The sequence below is a fragment of the Dermacentor albipictus genome, chromosome 1, assembly GCF_038994185.2.
Source record: "Dermacentor albipictus isolate Rhodes 1998 colony chromosome 1, USDA_Dalb.pri_finalv2, whole genome shotgun sequence".
NCBI classification, from domain to species: domain Eukaryota; kingdom Metazoa; phylum Arthropoda; class Arachnida; order Ixodida; family Ixodidae; genus Dermacentor; species Dermacentor albipictus.
In genome coordinates, this window is record NC_091821.1 from 254,069,133 (window position 1) to 254,087,083 (window position 17,951).

A 17,951-nucleotide genomic window follows, 5' to 3' on the forward strand; every position below is an offset into this window, starting at 1 on the left:
CTGCGGCAAGCGTAGCGCGTGTAGGCGGCAGAGCAGGAGCAGCGCCGCCGGGGGCCCAGACAAGCCACAGCGGTCGCGCGCACTGCTCTGCAAATAGAAGCGCGCGTACACGCTGCGACGCGTGGCCGCCCTGTATCCCAGTAATGCGCGGTAAACACAGGGGCGCCAGCTCGCGCATGCGGGGTTACGCAGCGAGGCGCGGGACTTTGCTTGGAAACGCTCTCCGAGGGCTCGGCGGTACTTCTTTCTTTTCTTTTCGTATACATTTGACTCGCGTTTAGTTTTTCGTCACTTCGTCTAGCCGCTGGCTCGAAACGGCCCCTACCCTGTTTGCGAAACAAAACAAGGGGTTGCGGGTGGGGGAGAGGATCGAGCGAGGAGCACGCGCGCATCGTAAATCAGCAGTGGTTGAAGCGCTCCCGTTAGCCGCAGTGTTGTTTGCCGCCCGCGCAGCTGCTGCGTTGTGGCAACGCTGCCGTCCGACCTCTTTTTATCTCATCTCTCCGCGAGAAGCGGAATAAAAGAAATATTGAAGCATAGTGCGCCGGTCTCGCTGTCTCCGCATTTCGCGCAGCTAAGCGGAAAGCGCGGTTTGTGAACAAGAGGAAAGAAGCTGCGAGACCATTGGCGAAGAAGACCCGGAATCTGCGACGCAGAATGATTCCCTTTTTCATCTGAGAGATTGCTCGGATGAAAAAAAAAATCTGGTCGCCAGAATACTGCGGAGCGTGCAGCTAACATTCTGGGGGCAGCAGCTACCCTCTTTGCTAACTGGCGCCATTCCGAGTTAATAAAGCACCGTGTGCGAATAGCATCCACAGAGTGGTCTTCAGCGACACAGACGGCCGAGTTCGCTTTTCTTTTTTCCTCGCCGGAGTCTATTGCATGCAGCCTCTTCAGACTGTACTATAATCGCGAACACGTGCAAATCCTGAAACTACTGCAGATCGTAAAAAATCTAGCTGCATCTTTCCTCTTTGCTATTTTCTGGGCCCCTTAAAGAACGTATGCTCCGGCTAGGAACATTAAAATTCGCAGTACGCGTCTTGCATTTCAAGCGAAACAGTTTCTTAACAGCACCTCTCGCAATGCCTGGCCTGCACACACCATGCGCGCACTCAACGACCATTTGCACAAAAAGACGGCATGTTCTGTGAAATTCTGTGATATATATTATATTTTCATCTTACTTTGTCGGAGCGTACCCATGCGTAAACAACGCTTATCTCTAATTTGGCAACGTTTATCTTGTAGAAGAAAAGTGCTTTCCGTCAGTTACACAATTTTTGTAAATTTCGGCAGGTCTGCAGGGTAGTCAGGCGAATCGGCGAAGTTGCTCGCGCGATGCACAACATTTTATAAGCACGGTATGAACGTCACCGTATTGCTGAGCCACAGCATATAACTCTGTGTTTCGTAATTCTCCATCATGGTCATGGTCGACATTGTAATAAATAATATGTAGTTAACTGTAGGCCCATTTCTCATCCACAGCGCCGTTCGCACTGCTCGACCCATCCGAATACGCGTATACATGACAGCATATTCTCGAAGAGAACCAGTAACCAAAAGAAAAAAAGTATGTTGACCTAATTTTTATATAAATAAAAAATTCCGTGCCCACCAGCTAAGCATCGTGATCCGGCGCTCCATCTCTCTCTCTCTTTTTGCTTCCTTGTTCCCTCAACTCTCCCCCACCCCTTTCTCCTACTCGGAGCAGTAGGACAAAGCTTTTCTAACCGACCTCTTCGCTTTTAAATAAAATTCTATCTATCAATTTTATTTATTTTTATTTATTTATTTATACATACTGCAGCCTCGGTGAGGCTATTGCAGGAGTGGGTAGTGGAAAAAAAAGGAAAGCAAGAAAACGAGATACAAGCCCAAAAATAAATATGAATATCAAGTATATGTAATTGCCTTCAAAAATTCTTGCATAGATAAAGAGCGGATGCTTCCAGGCAGTGCATTCCAGAGTTCAATGGCCAGTGGAAAGAAGCTGTGCTTGAACATCTCCGTTCGGCAAAAGAAAGGGATAAGGTTGAGATTATGAGAACTTCTAGTGATAGAAGGTGGACTAAAGTTCAAATAATTATTTAGTGTATCAAGGCGCTCAGAATGAATAATCGTGTGTAAAAATTTCATGCATTCTAAGCGGCGGCGAGATGAAAGAACTGTAAGACCTGTAGCTGTATAATGGGAAGAAGGGGAAAAATCTCGGCTATAGTTGCGAAAAATGAAGCGCACTGATTTCTTTTGGACTGATTCTAACTTTTTAATATCGGATTTCTTATGAGGATTCCATATGATGCAGCCATAATCAAGAATAGGTCGGATAAGTGTTTTATACGTCATCAGTTTGGTGTCCTTTGGAGCCTTACGCAGTGAACGATGGAGGTAACCGAGACGTCTAAAAGCTTTGTTACATATGATGTCAATGTGTTTCGACCATGACATGTCATGGGAGAAATGAAGACCAAGGTATTTAAGACCAAGTATTTGAAGACCAAGGTATCTATCTATCTATCTATCTATCTATCTATCTATCTATCTATCTATCTATCTATCTATCTATCTATCTATCTATCTATCTATCTATCTATCTATCTATCTATCTATCTATCTATCTATCTATCTATCTTTCTTTCTTTCTTTCTTTCTTCTCAGGGCTGCAGCCCAAAATCAGGGCTGAAGGAATGCTGCGTCTTCTCGTTGAGCTTAAGTGTCATCCGTTAGCGCGAGGCGTATCTATGCACCTCGCAGCAGTCGACGTCGTGCAGAACCACAGAGTGAGGGGGAAGAAATGTGGGGGATGGCGCCAAGTGGAAAGTTCATTCTTTGTACTTCTCTTGCGTGTAAGCCCCTCGCTGCGCTCGATGTTCCGGGGAAAGGGGGAGAAGAGGGGGCCAGGATCTTAAATGCTCTCTGCCCGCACAACGGACGCAAGGGTCGTGCAGTGATTGAAAAGCGGTCCCGATGGGCGGGCAGGCTCAGCACAGGGAACGCACTCTCATATCGAGCGTCGCGTGCGCGTATCGCGGGACCGCGCACTACTTGTTTTGCTTTCTCTTCGGGATTCTTTTCTTTTGTGATGCTTCGTGTTTTGTTTTCGTTGCCGCACTTTCGGCGTTCTTAATTTCCCCTCGCTTTGAACGTTCGCGGAAAGATCGACGCTACGTCGGGCGCGAGTTCAGCACCATGGTTGAGCGCCGGTGTAATGACAGCCGTGCGTGGGCTCCGATCCTGGAGAGAAAAATTGGTTCAAGCACGGGTGCAAACGAGTAACCGCGTGCACCGAACGAATTTTGTGAAGAAAGTCTGCCAAGACAAAAGGATGAATTCTTTGTGAGGAATAACTTTGGAGATGTGCGCGTACTTCACGTAAAGATGTCAGCGAAACTGGTACGGTATGGATCCACGGTAGAAATATCAGCTTCACACCAAATTTGCATGCTAGAGTAATAAACCGGACAACTCTCGCGGCTCGGGATGATCGCATAGATTTCGAAGACCCAGCTTTATATTATTACGCACAAACCACGTCCACTGAATAATGCATCGGCGCTATTTTTTTTCTCTACGAGTCGTTTCACATGTTTATATTTTCAGGTAACAGGGTGAATGAACGCGTTCCATCCGACAGCATTTCGAGTGAACGGTGCACGTACAATTCAGTTTATGAATTGCGTAAACCCAACATACCAGCAAAAAAAAAAGAAGAAAGAAGTACATATAACACAACTTTTATTAAAAGACGGCGATATGCAAATTTGGACCTACAAGTGAAACGCATGGTGAACACGTTACATTACTTGCAATCCTTGGGAACCAGAATAGAAGCCGCCATTACTGAAACTGACCTCAAAAGAAACACTACTTTTAGAGACGGAGTAAAGGCTCAGTTTTACTATACTCTCTTAACGCTGTGTTAATCTGAGATTCCAGTTCTTGCTTGAAGTCGTACAAAGCCTGACAGAGGACGCAGTAAGGAATGCTTTATCTAGAAAGAAAAGTAGACGAGCATTTTCTCGTTTCCTCGATATCGTCGAACGCAATCGGGGTTCTTGTGAGACGAGCAGATGTTTGGGGAGAGAGAGAGAGAATGGAGAGGAAAGGCAGGGAGGTTAACCAGATATGAGTCTCCGGTTTGCTACCCTACACTGGGGATGGGGGATAGGGGTTAGAAAGATGACAGAGAGGAAAACGCAAAAAAAAAAGAAACCGAACGCGCACACATGGAGACACACACACAAAAGGCGTTCCAGTTAAAGTCGTTCAGATGTTTGGAATTCATAAGTACCTCCCATACCTCGCTGCCGCTGCAAGACGCGTTTGAAGAAGAATTTTTGTCGGTGCCGCATTAAGCGCCGCGGAATTCCAAGCCACGAACATTGCGGGAGAAGTTTGGTAAAATGTAGTTAACGGACAAGTTTAGCTAGAAATTGCTTTCTCTTTCGAAACAGTCCGCGTACACTCGGAATAATTAACACCAGGTTCACTTTCATTTGATTTCGGGCCCGCCGTCGTGCGGCACTGTCCCCGCTGTCGAGTCGAAGCGTGCACGTACCGCGCAACTGGTGCCGCGCGGCCCCGCGCACGAACAGCGGCGCCGGCGGCGCCTTCCGCGGGCCGCCGGCCGCGGCGCTGAGCGCGAGCCGCCCCTCCAGCAGGACCCGGGCGCTGTGCGCGCAGTTGAGATCGAAAAGTAGGAGCCCGCGCCACGAACACCTGGCGCCAGACAGGCTCGCCATCCCAAAGGGCCGGCGGCACTCGGCGGCGTGGGGCTGCTCCAGTCCACAAGTCAGCGCGCTCTCGAAACCGCGCACTGTGTGTCCCTGCACGGGAGCGCTCCACTGACTGCTTTGTCCCTCTTTTTTCCCCGCTGCAGGCCAGATCGGAGGGGACGGGGAGACCTCGGAAGACAAAGAAGCCGAAGCCGAAGCGGAGCAGGAGCGGCTCGAGGCGCTACGGGAAGCCGAGGAAAGACGAAAGGAGAAGCACCGGCGGATGGAGGAAGAACGTGAGAAGATGAGGCAGCAGATCAGAGACAAGGTGAGCCACAACACTTCCCGACGCCACCGCGGCATAGGGAAGTAGCGCCCTTATCTGGCGGGTACCCAGCCAGTCTCCCCGCCTGCACTCAATCCAAGGCAGACGCTGTCCAGAGCCGCGGACACGTGGTAGGTGTTCTAGGGAAATCTAGGGAGCTGTCCAGTATTCCAAAGGCCAAGAGGCCTCGCTCAGGTACGATTCCACTGACTGTCTGAGGTGCACATGCTCCACAGGAGAGAAGCGACGCACCTGTATACTCAGGCACAGTATCTTCCTTTGTCAGAAAATCCGTAGGAGCTTCGTTTAACTACACTTAGGAGGCATTGAATAACGCCTAGAGCTATTTGACCGAGCCAATGAGTGCCAAAGTCTTGCATAAAGAGGACTTCTTCGCTGATTACCGATGATATGTGTAAGCAGCGGTGACCTGTTATGGTTCTTTACAGTTTCATCTCGCCATAACTTTGATTACAGCCATTGTAAGCTTCAAGTCCTAGACATTCACCTTTCCTACAGCATTACAAGTCATCTCATGATCAGTTGCAGCATTGTCTTATGTCTTAGACCTCCTGAACAGCGATCAGCCTTCAGGTACGTAGCTTGCAACTACCCCTGCAACTGCTTTGGCACTTTCGTGATGTGCCATGAACCTTGTTTCATCAAAGCGAGAGGTTTTCCTTCAACCTAACGGTCAATCTGTAGCACTCTTACCCATGAAGCGCAACTCGTCTGCTATGACTTCATTAGGGTTCGTATTGTATAAATATCAGCTTCTCTGGCAAGTGGCTTGCATTTTTTCACAGGAAACTCGTAATAGTATAACGAGGCGATGAATAAACAAATGGTGAGTCTGCTTCTTTTAAAAAGAGTTACCGTTTTGACTTAGTAAATTAAGTAAGATGGCCTTTTTTCTTTCTTTTTTCCTTGCCTGGAAACCAGGTTTTGTAGATGGTTGCAGCATCACAGTAACCGTCGCTAATCTTTAGGAACAATGATGCGATGTCACAGAGTTTTTTATTCTCATTCAGCTGTGTTATCAGAGCATACATACAATACTTGACAGGTGCGTTCGCAAGGAACAAAGAAACTTTCGCAAAGAAACTTCCGTGTGGCAACACGGCTAGCTATCCACGAGGTGAATTTGTTTTGCAGCAGGCTAATGTAAAACACAACTAATGTGTTGCAGCGCAACAGCCCCTGTTGTCGAATTCGGTGACCGGGGCTGTATTCACAAAACGTTCGTTCGCGAGAGGTTCTTGCCGTTGGCCGGCCGCCTTCTTTAATAGTACGTCCATCAACAGGGTTGTCTGTAAGTCGCTCTTTCGAAGAATTCTAGCGTCTGAGCTCGTTGCGAACACGGGCCCAGATTTATTTCCACTTCTCACTGTCCTCATACAAAGCACTACTTACGATAGAATGACATTGTTTGTAATCCATTAGATCGTACTAAAAGAAAATAAGCTTTCTTTTTGTTCACATCGATAAGACGCGCTAAAACTAAAGCGAAATTAGGGAATTTTCGGGTGATATCCGCAAAAATAATCTACGTCCTATCGCTAAAAAACCAAATTAGTTTTCAGATGTTATCTACGCTAAATGTTCTTACAGAAGTCAGTGTGCAGTGCAGGAAATCGAATGCTGTTCCTGTGCTTAAATAATGAATGTCCTAACTTACTAACTTCTTATTCAGTATTCCTGCATTTTAGATCATAATTTGCCACCAACATTACTTAGCTCTGAAAAAAACCGTTATTTTTATTTAGCTGTAGTTATTTTTGGCTCATTCTTACAATGTGCCGCCGGTTGTCATTCGAATTCATTAAATTCTGCTGACCGGTTTTTAGAAAGCATACTCGTAGCACTTTATATCAAAACCAATACTTACCACGTAGGTTCCTAGCGAGGATTAGAGAGATAGATGGGTATGATGTACATAGAAGCAGAGGGCGTTAAGCAGAAGTAGATCTCGTTGGCTGCCCTGCATTGCATCGATGCTTCATTGCGGTGCGTCGCTCTTAGAGCTTCGCCTACCATTTTCCTTTCCCCTCCTCTCCCCTTGCCCCGGTGAGGAGCAGCAGGCCAGAGGTACGCTCTTCCGGCCGACTGCTCCTCCTCTCGGCTCAATGTAACCACTCTGCCTCTCTGCAGTAGGAAAGGTGCTAATGTGTTAGCAGTCGTCATGAGGACGAAAAATTTCCAGATCTTGCGATTCCAATACTATGAACACCATTGTTTGCGTCTTATGAAGCAATAATCGACATTCTACATGACGTGAGCTTCGTCCTTCAGGTGAGAATCGCAGCGAATGCGATTTCATTTCGACGGAGATTGTAGCATGCGAGAAGGCCCACATTACGATGTTTTCGGTACTTGTGTATATACGAAAATTTAAGCGTGTTCAACAGTCCCCATAATTTCATTTTCTTGTCATTTGCAGACCATGATAGCAGCAGTTCCAAGAGCCGCCATTCTTTACATATTCTATAGGTTGTACTGAATACATAGATTAGAATTCGCACCGACTAAACTGCTCCATCTGCCCCACAGCTGGCGATGCATTTTGATTCCGCTCTCGAAAAGGTATGCCACAGGCATAGACTTCGTCCTGTGAGGCGTGATACACATTAATCTTGTGGAACTCGACCGTTTTCACGAACACTCGTTCACACGCATTGACCCCTGACTTGCAGCTTCGTTTTCTGCGTAGACTACCACGGAGTGAAGAAAGTTTGCCACTTGTGGCTTGGTGCCTTATTTGCCAGGCTTTATTCATTGCTCCTTCCGACGGCCTACAGTCATTCCTGTGACATCTGCGGCGGCGATCAGGCAAATGTACGGCTGGTCTCTATTAGTCCGCTTTACAGTGTGGATTGGCAAATGCCGTGCAGTGCGCCTGTCAAGATGAACAGTCGCCCACTGTCAGAAGAAAATATATTGGTGACGGTAGTCACTACGGATGTCTGCGCTGAAGGTATAGCTATAGCGCGCTACTTCGTTTTCTGCGGTCTATGGGCCTGCGAGATAGGCTGTGAGAGATGCCTGGCGCCAAGGATCTGGGCCCATAATCACAAAAAGCTCTTAAGCTAGAATTTTTCTTAAAATCAAAATTTCAGTCAATCCTGACGCTGGACAATTACTAGCGAATGCAGCCGGCCAACGGCAAAAAAAGCACTTACGAACCAAAAAGCTTTGCGAACTTGGCCCCAGATTCATTTATTGTTAACCTTCCACTCCCTCTATTTCTCTCTCCGGTTATTATTCAATGACATCCATCTGTCTCCTCTTTAAATACGTCGTAGGAATAATTATTGCAGCTCATACTACAATGAAAAAATAATTGGGACAATGCAAAACCAGCTAGCCAAAGAATCATCAGCGAAATAAAGTTCATTAAGGAGAAGCGAGATTTCAAACACAAAGAATACGTAAAAGTCAGGCTAAGTTTAGTATAGTGCCAGTGTGGTTTTCTCGGATAGCATCTCTGATCTTGTTATTCCAAAAGCACTGTCAGGGACCGACTTGCTATCGGCGATACACAGACATTATGAGACCCGGGAAACTTACATATGCATAAGGAGCTGAGAGACAATAAATCAGCCAAGGAAGCACGGGGCAATCAACTGTTTCTTTGGTGTTAAAGTGTTTAATTAATTAAGGATGAATGAAGGTAAATTTAAGATCTACTGAACACTCTTATGAGCAGAAAACGGAAATGATCGGAACTGACAGAATACACAACCTTTCCACCTGATGGAATCAAACCCATAATCTCCACACAACGCATGCGATGCTCTAGCAATTAAGAGGAAGCTTTAGCTCAAGTGCTCCTATCTAAATACATGTAAAAGGAAAATTCGTTTTTCTCGGCAACCACTGAACCATATTTGACGAGGTTTGTTGCATATAAACGAAAACCTGAAAATCTAATTAATTTTAGTGCCAAATTTTCGATTTAGGTCCTCAGTTTTTATTAAAAATTGGCAATAATTGAAAATTTTCAGAAAACGAAATTATAAAGTTTACAACTCTGTAACTTAGCAACGAAAAATGATAATACGATTCTGTGAGTTGCATCTGGTAGTACATCTAAAGCGGACAAAATTTACGTTTTACACATGAATCTCAAAAAATTTAGTAATATTGAAATACAGCTTTTGCAAAACCTTTGCAAACAACGTAACAAATTCACGTAAGATATAAATGGACGTATCGGATTTGTCCGCTTTTGATGATCTAATGGATGCCGTTTACAGAGCCGCGATATCTGCTCTTGATGCAGAGCTGTAAATTTGTAAACTTCGTGATTCTATATTTTTTTTCCAAACTTTCGAATTTTTGAAAAAAATGTTAACAGAATTCAGGACCTAAATCGAAATTCCGCTTCAACAGTCACTATAATTTAACTTTCTCTGTCAAATGCAACAAATTTCGTTAAAATCGGTCCAGGAATTATCTCAGAAAAACGTTTTTTGCGTTTTACATGTATTTGAATAGGCCGCGTCGGAGTTGGGCCCGAGCTAAAGCTTCCTCTTAAGTTACGCTGACGGCTGTCCATCTGTGCAGTGTCTGACGGTATTTACATACATGTATTTATTTATAACCTTACAATGGGAGAGTTAGCCTGCGCCACTCTTGGCATTATATAGTCTGTCTGTCTGTCTGTCTGTCTGTCTGTCTGTCTGTCTGTCTGTCTGTCTGTCTGTCTGTCTGTCTGTCTGTCTGTCTGTCTGTCTGTCTGTCTGCCTGTCTGCCTGTCTGTCTGTCTGTCTGTCTGTCTGTCTGTCTGTCTGTCTGTCTGTCTGTCTGTCTGTCTGTCTGTCTGTCTGTCTGTCTGTCTGTCTGTCTGTCTGTCTGTACGTGCGTGTGTGCCAGCGTTGCCAATTTAGCTGTCTTTCACTAACTTTAGCAACTTTCTGCACTGCCTAACGGGATAATTTGTTGTCTTGCAGATGATCGTTTTTTTATCGGTTTATTGTAATGCTGGCTTCTTTTTTTTATGAGTACAAAACTGCATTTTTTTACTATAATTAGGGCTTAACATGTCGCAAACATGCAGCTTATCCATGCTCTTTTGGAAATAAGAATCATCCATGAGCAGTGTGTTGCGCATTTCTTCTTCCACGTCTCCATGCCTCCGCTCAACTATAGCAGTTTAGGCAGTTCGTAGCAGTTTCGCTCTTCGCCATTTTCACAGGTGCGCTTTAGGGGATTTCGCCTGGTGAAATGGGTCCGGGGAAATACACCCGAAAATCCCGGAAAAAATGGGTACAGCAGCCAACGCTTCTAGACTAGTTGATGGAAGACACGGTTTCTTTCTGGGAACGAGGTGAAGAAATACAAAAATGCCTTTAACAGAAACCCCTTCGGGGAGTCGGCTGGGTGCTCTCTATCAGCACTTTTGCTTCCGCGGTTCACCACAGAAGTTGAGCTTGTTTTCAGCCAATGAACGTAAATAAATCTAAATTACGAAACAGAATGTCCACTGCAATTACAAGCGTCATCTTTACTCCGTGAGCTGGTCTCCGAAGAAACGATAAATGCTGCTTGAGTTTACACGCTGCCCGATCGCATCGTTCGCAAAATCGGCACAATGGAGGTCTACGAGGTCAGAGATGGCACAATTAGACACAGCTCCAATTGCAAACAAATGCACACAGAGGACGCGTGACCATACCATGGTGAAACAGAGTACATTATTCTGTAATTTTAATCACTATCCCGTAGTTCAGCCTGTTTTCCGGCCAGCGATCGTAGTTCACGGAAACATTTTTTTGTTCGTTTCGCAGTATGTTTCCGCACCTGCCGTGGTTTCTTAGTGGCTATGGGGTTAGGCTGCTAAGCACGAGGTCGCGGGATCGAATTCCGGCCACGGCGGCCGTATTTCGATAGGGGCGAAATGCGAAAACACCAGTGGTACTTAGATTTAGGTGCACGTTAAAGAACACCAGGTGGTCCAAATTTCGGGAGTCCTGCACTACGGCGTGCCTCATAATCAGAAAGTGGTTTTGGCACGTAAAACCCCCTAATTTAATTTAAAATGTGTTTCCTCACTTCACAGTCACACAAAAGAGCACTTATCCATATTGATAATTTACATCTTCTATGGAGGAGAAAAGAAACTTTCCTGCCCAATGTGCTTTTTTAACGTTGTTTTACATAGACACAATACAACATATTTTGAACTTGATTCTGATTGTCGTGAGCATTTAGCGGGTTTATAGAGTATTTAGGGTACTCGTATCGCGGGCTTTAGTTTCTTATGGTCTCGATTAGAAGGTGTTATTTAAGTTTTAGTTGGCAACACTGGTGCGTGCGTTTGTGGTGTGTGTGTGTGTGTGTGTGTGTGTGTGTGCGTGCGTGCGTGCGTGCGTGTGTGTGTGTGTGTGTGTGTGTGTGTGTGTTTGTGTTTGTGTTTGTGTGTGTGTGAGAGAGAGAGAGAGAGATTGAAAGAGAAAGGGAGCTTAGCATAAACCGCTACCGCCAAGCCATCGCACTTCCGTAGATCGCGTCAAGCGATCCTTTTTCTAGCCGAAAAAACTCTAAATGTATACGCCCATACTCCAAGTCCCAGTGCCTTTTCTGTCTTTTTTCTTTTTTCCCCACCCACCAACGGTGCTGCCATGCAAACGCCGCTCAAAGAAGGGCGCTCGTGCGCTGATCTCCCCACGGGCAAAAGCCGGAGTCGTCTCGCAGTTTTCCCACGTACGCTGTTTACGTATTCCCGTCGCCGTTTCCTTTTGTGAGTTTTCCGTGGACTTCAGGGCGCAACAGCCAAGATTTGAAATAAAGGGACGAGTGAGACGGTCTCGGAGTGCTGTGGTTCAGCACCCAGTGATCGGTAACGGCCACCACTCGCCGCTCTATGGGCCTTCTCCTTCCCTTCCTAAGACGGCGGAAGGAATTTCGGAACGCCATTGAAGATTACCTTCCCGTTATGGTATTCAATTTCTGGAGGAGGCTTACTCGGATGTCTCGTATAGGGATGCGGAGAAGCGGGCTTAAGTCGTTTTATACTGCAGCCATTGCGGGACTCGCGGCACTCGGGAACTGGTGCGGTACGTTTTGTAATGACCATTCTTGGAAGCTCCCCAGAGCGCTATTCTTGGTGCCGTCCGACGATCGAGCCACTATAGTGCAACCATGTACGAAATAATATTCAAATAAACTCAGAAAGTCTGGTGACCAATGGTGGGTCAGACGTGTAGCGTACAACAAAATCATCCTGAAAATCCTGACAAAAATGACCCTCTTGCGGATCCGTATCGCATTGGACAATGTTGGGAGAAAATTCATTCGAAACGATTGCGGCGCTTAAAATTTGTTCTTTATCTTTAGTGAGAGGCCTTAGTATAATACGCTCGGCTAAAAAGATGCCGCTTGGATGAATCGTCCACTATACCTTTAGGCGCTTTTTTTTTGTCTCGTTCACGTTTGCATCACCTGCGATATTTACTTCTGCGCCCGCTTTTTTTTCTCCCACTTACCTCTTCTCCGAACAGCTTCAGTGCTGTAGTAACGGCCTCGCTGGTCTCACTAGATGCTGCCAGTGTACGCCAACGCGCAGATCTCGTTTCCGCTCTTTTATGGCTGCCTAGACGTAGCGCCGAGCCTGCCGGCAGCCTCTCATAATCCTTTCAGGTCAATAGAGACGCCGGCTTTTCCTGACCTTACGAGTCCTGGCTCCACAAACATTAGCGCCGAGGCCCCGTAATATCATCCCTACTCTTTCGCGCGCAACAATTGTCTGGGATCGGAAGGGGAACTGGCCGGCCATTCCGCACCATTCCGTCGTCTCGCCCAGACGACGTTGCTATTAGAGCATCATACTAAGATAATAAGATTAGGAAGCTGCATGTTGCAGAACATTCAGAGAACGCAAGCTGTTGAATCGTTCGAGCAGCAACACTGGACGCGATGCGAATACGTCTCGCATTTCCCTTTTACCCGTCATGGTGGCCTCTCATTTGTTTTCCAAATTTGATGTGGCTAAGAGCGCCAAAAATAGAGGCTAAAGTTCGAAAAGAATCTTTAAATGGAGAAAGAGATGGTGACGCAATGCTCGTCAAAGGGAGGGTGCTCCTTATACCTGGCGCAACAGCTATAACGCGAAAGCGCTTGCGCAACAGGTATACGCACGCCACGTCGGGCTTCTGCTGTTTCGCAAATGGCTTCACCGCGCGCACGCTGTTACCGCTCATTGAGTGGGGCTACTCGTTCCTCGCTTTCGCCCCTGTTTTCTTTAGGCTCGCTCTTTTTCTGGTCCGCCATTGCTCCTTGTCAGCATTTCTCAACTTTCTCTTCATCTTCGGATAAATTTCATGCATGACCTATAGGTTACCGGCGATTTCAGTAATGCGACCTCTAATTACGCAACGGGAGAATTAAATAATGCTAAAAAAATAGAGCATACCAGAGACACTCGCAGAAGCTCCGAGAAATATTAAAAATGAGCCGGCGAATCTTCCTTATGAAGTACAGAAAGTTCATTTTCAGCACTTTTTCATTTCGCTTTCATTTACTCAATACTCAATCAACGTTGACAAAAATGCAATCAGTGGTAGATCATTAGACAAAGAATAGTGGAGGGCCAGATCTAAGCTTCTTTCATTAGCTGTCCAAGAAATTAAGTATCATAACGGCGAGGTAAGTGCGTTCCTCGTTTACCAGTGACAGCCGCAGTTTATTCAAACAATGGGCATATATTGACGCGACTTCTTTGGCTTTTTTTTAATAACAGTAATTTATTCAATGTCACATCACATAGGGTGCGGGGGAACACTTTATGAGCGAGGCCACCCCGTAGGGGAAATATTTGAGAGGAGAAAGGTAGGCGAACTCTAGACAAATATATAAAGATGATGAAGATGTATAAGAAAATCACCGCCCAAGCACTCCGTACCGATAGTTAACCAGCGAAGCTGTAACGTGCGGCCCTGATGTTTATCACTGGGTTAACCTCGACGGTTTATTAAACGACGGCTTGGTAGGCTGGGCTCGGTACACAGTTGCTGCTTGCGCACGGCTGCACGAGCCTGTTCTTGTGCCCGGGCCGCGCAGCATCGGCACGGCGTAGACGAACTCGTTCCCGGTTCTGCTCGCGGCGTGTCTGATCCAAAACTGCCTGCTCCTCAGGAGCGTGTATGACGTGTGGCCTACCCATTTCCGAGCCGGGGAGAAACTGCTGCGCGTGCGCTCGGCTGCGATGGAGAGCAACGACGTCACTACTGGCGCAGCCAATCGCGCGCCTCTCTTTCTCTTTTTTTCGCGCATGCGCATAGGGTTGTGCCGGATGAGTTTTCGGCGTACAGAAGACAGACGGGCGTACGAATCGGTTAGCCATATACAGCTTCGATGTAGAACTTCGCACGTAGGAGGTCGTTGTGAGACTGTCGATTTGCTGCTGTTTGTCTAAAACTAAACCGCTGTGGAAATCGACAGACTTTAAGGATATTTTAGGATCCTTCAGGATGTTTCCTTAGATTTAAAAGCCACGCAGTGGTAGTATAAATTATGTTAATTCGCATTTACGGGGAACAAATTAAATATTATGGGCTGTATGATTTGTTTCGTATATGCTAACTGTCTGCGTAAAATGTTTTCGTGCAACTTCAAGGCTTAGTCCTCACGTTCGCTCTGTCGTAATTGATGTGCAGGAAAGGAACGACCGTTATTTTGTGACATCTCGAGGTTCTTCCTTAGCACAGAGCACGTTGACGGTGCGCACCATTATGAGTACATGTTAACAATATCAAGGAGTGTGTATTTTATTCATCGTTCGTTGGAATTATGGCAGCGAACTCTGCTAAAGAAAATCGCTTAGGACTCGATGGCTAAAAGTGAGAAGGACAAGATAGAGAACTTTTTTACATGAAAATGATACCCGCAGTGTAGAACACATACAACTTGCCGGTGGATGAGACTCCGTGCGGCGTCAAGCTCGTTGTTTCATTGCAAACCGGCTAGAGACTTTGCCACTCCATTATTTTCAATTAAACAAGGCGTCCGGTGTTGTATGTGTGTGTATTTTGTCCGCAGTGGCCAAGACGAGAGCTCTCCTTTCTTGTAAGGCTGGTCCCATGCATGCAAAGTACAATTAAGCGGCTGAATATTGTCTTTACCGCTAATTCATTAAACGGTAACGTGGGAAAGAAGAACCGTCTCAAAATATCGAGAAAAAGAAAAACTCCCAGGCCTTCATTATATCGAGCGCGTTGGAGTGTTGCCGAGGTACCAACAAGCACATAATGGATCCTCACGGCCTTTGTGCGTGAAACCCAGCTACGTCAGAAAATTTCGCGAATTGAGTCTTATACCGAACGCCCCCAACCATAAAAATGACTGAAAACAAAAAATAAAGCCGCGGTAAGGGCGCACTATTGTCCGATGCATATTCAAATAAAGAGGCGTACTATATAAAGAACGAAAAAGAGTGCTGACGTCTGCGATGCGAGGAGGAGAAGACGAAATTACGGGCACGTGGCAGTTGAGAAGCAGTCGCGAAAATTAAGTGCGTCCTAGCACAATGGATCTACGAGGCGTGCACGACAACTCAAGAACTCGGATTATATCAAAGAGAGACATGTTCATAGTAGCCGCACAGCAACTGGCACTCTTCCAAATTTACTCATTATATCCCCAGTACATCCACGTTTATACAGATGGTTCGTGTCATAAAAATTCCTCGACTTCAGCATTCGTCATTCCACATTTAGCGCTAGAGCAAACATTCAAATTATCCCGGGAGACATCTTCCACCATGGCAGAACTATTTGCAATCCTGTGTGCTTTGCGTTTCATAACATCAGAAAGACATTCGCAAAAATGGGTTATCTTTAGCGATTCGCAAGCCGCTCTCACATTACTACAGAGCAATAAGAAAAATTCTTTGAACACTTCGCTATTGTATGAGACGCTCAAAGAACTTACCAAAGCAAACGCAATGGACCACGTAATTGCATTACAATGGATACCTGGGCACTGCAATATTCCTGGCAATACTGCAGCGGACGCAGCTGCGAATCGAGCGCATAATAACGCAGAGACCACCAATCTTCCCCTATTGCGTAGTGAAGTCCGTCTGATCCTGAGACAGATTTCTTGTCATCTCAGCAAAACTACCTGGTTTGACCAGCAAACTAAAAACTCGGAGTTATACTCAATAGACCCATGTATAAACTTATCAATGCCGGAAACTCTAAGAAACAACAGAAAATTTGAAACTTTGGTACACCGGCTGCGTCTTGGTACTGCATTTACGAGACACTTCTTGTACAGAATAAAACGTGTCTCTAGTCCGCAGTGTTCTTGTGGCCATCCAGACGATGTGCATCATCTTCTTCTCGAGTGCTCGAAATACGATACACAAAGAACGGTACTGCAAGCTAATTTGTTTATATTAGACAGAAGACCATTCACTCTAAAAAAGATACTTGGCCCATGGCCAACTGCGGGCCTTCAATAAAGAGCGCTTCTTGCTCTGAAAACGTTTTTAGAGGACACCAACATTTTGGGAAAATATTAAGTATTGGACAATCCGAATACGCTAAATGAGTTACATAAACGTTGATCGTGGTGCATAGTTGGTTTATGTGGTGATCGCAACTTTTACGCAATACGTATAATTCTGTCCTGTACGTGGAGTGTATTACAAGTGTTGTTGTGTGTTTTGGCTGTTCAAAACATCGGACTTCATATATGCGTACGTGGACTGAACTCATGCACAGACCTTTGCGACTCATGTACTGTTGGACTGTATATTTTTTATTGATCCGGTGTTCTACTGAGTGTTATATTTAGTGTCGCTATTCTCCCTTTTTGCGTAAATTTGTTTCGTCAGCCAAGTGACAAGGAGTAGCCGGTGCCACCACATAAAGGCGCCAACCTCTCCTAACATTAACTTCAAAAAAAAAAAAAAACTCGGCCTACTATCGAGCGCGCAAAACAATGGGGCCTACGCGTAGGTGGCGTAAGCCGTAAACGAGGACGCGGTCATCACCACCCAGCTGGTGCTGACACGTGTACACGAGGAGAAGGCGGAAGTTTTTTAACACCTCTGTGTAGGTGGGCACGCGAAGACCGGTCGAAATAACGCGCCCAGCGACTCGAGAACGCAAGACGAGCTCGTCTTTTGGTACAAGTTAAACCGACTCACTATATCAAAAGGAAGTTATCACTCGCTATAGGAAAGCAACTTGTCAACTCACTATAGCGAAAGGCGTTCGATCTGCATTTTTTTTAAATAGAAACGAAGATAAAAGAAAAAGATTTACTCACGCATACAATGGCGACGGCAACTCCTTTTCATGTAATAGTAATAATAATAAGAAAGATATTGTAAAATATAAGGTATCAATACAGGTCCGGAACCTCTCGAAACACGATACTCGCTTATCGTGTTACCGTTCACATGCACGAAACGTGTGACTTTGGAAGTAAATTCCATAGACCGTGTGCTGCGCGTGCTCACGAGTGCATGTGAGCTCGGTTTTCTTTTCTCGAACTGGCTCTGGAGACTGCACTTTGCGCCCAACAAATCTCCCTGTATAGGAATCCCGCACTCTACATGCAGAGTTCGCTGCAATTGTTCCAGCATGCTGCTCAGACTTGCCAACGTTGCTGCTTGGCTCTCGACAATTTTTACGCCCCTATTTCATTCCTTATTTGTGCTTGCTGTCCCCAGCGTTGGCTAAGCCAGGATAGCACTCGAAGTGCTCTCACGCGGCGAAAAAAATTTTTTTCCATCTTTCACCTTTTATTCTCTTTACCCCTTTCCCCAGCATAGGGTAGTCCACCGGTATTTACACTGGCTAACCTGCGTTTCTTTCCTTCCCTTTACTCTCTCTCTCTCTCTCTTTAATGCGGGAGCTATCGACTTCTCTCGTCAGAGATATCATCCTTGT

The 17,951-nt window shown here is 45.8% G+C and overlaps 1 protein-coding gene across 5 annotated transcripts in view; it reads left to right on the top strand.

Annotated features, from left to right (window-relative positions):
* Positions 1-17,951, top strand: part of cpx (synaptic transmission protein complexin) — a 428,390-nt gene that overhangs the window by 399,398 nt on the left and 11,041 nt on the right. For all 5 annotated transcript variants that reach the window (XM_065431135.1, XM_065431137.1, XM_065431114.1 and 2 more), the window contains one exon: positions 4,889-5,052. In XM_065431135.1, the coding sequence (XP_065287207.1) occupies positions 4,889-5,052 (164 nt within the window). The remainder of the gene's footprint in view (positions 1-4,888; positions 5,053-17,951) is intronic.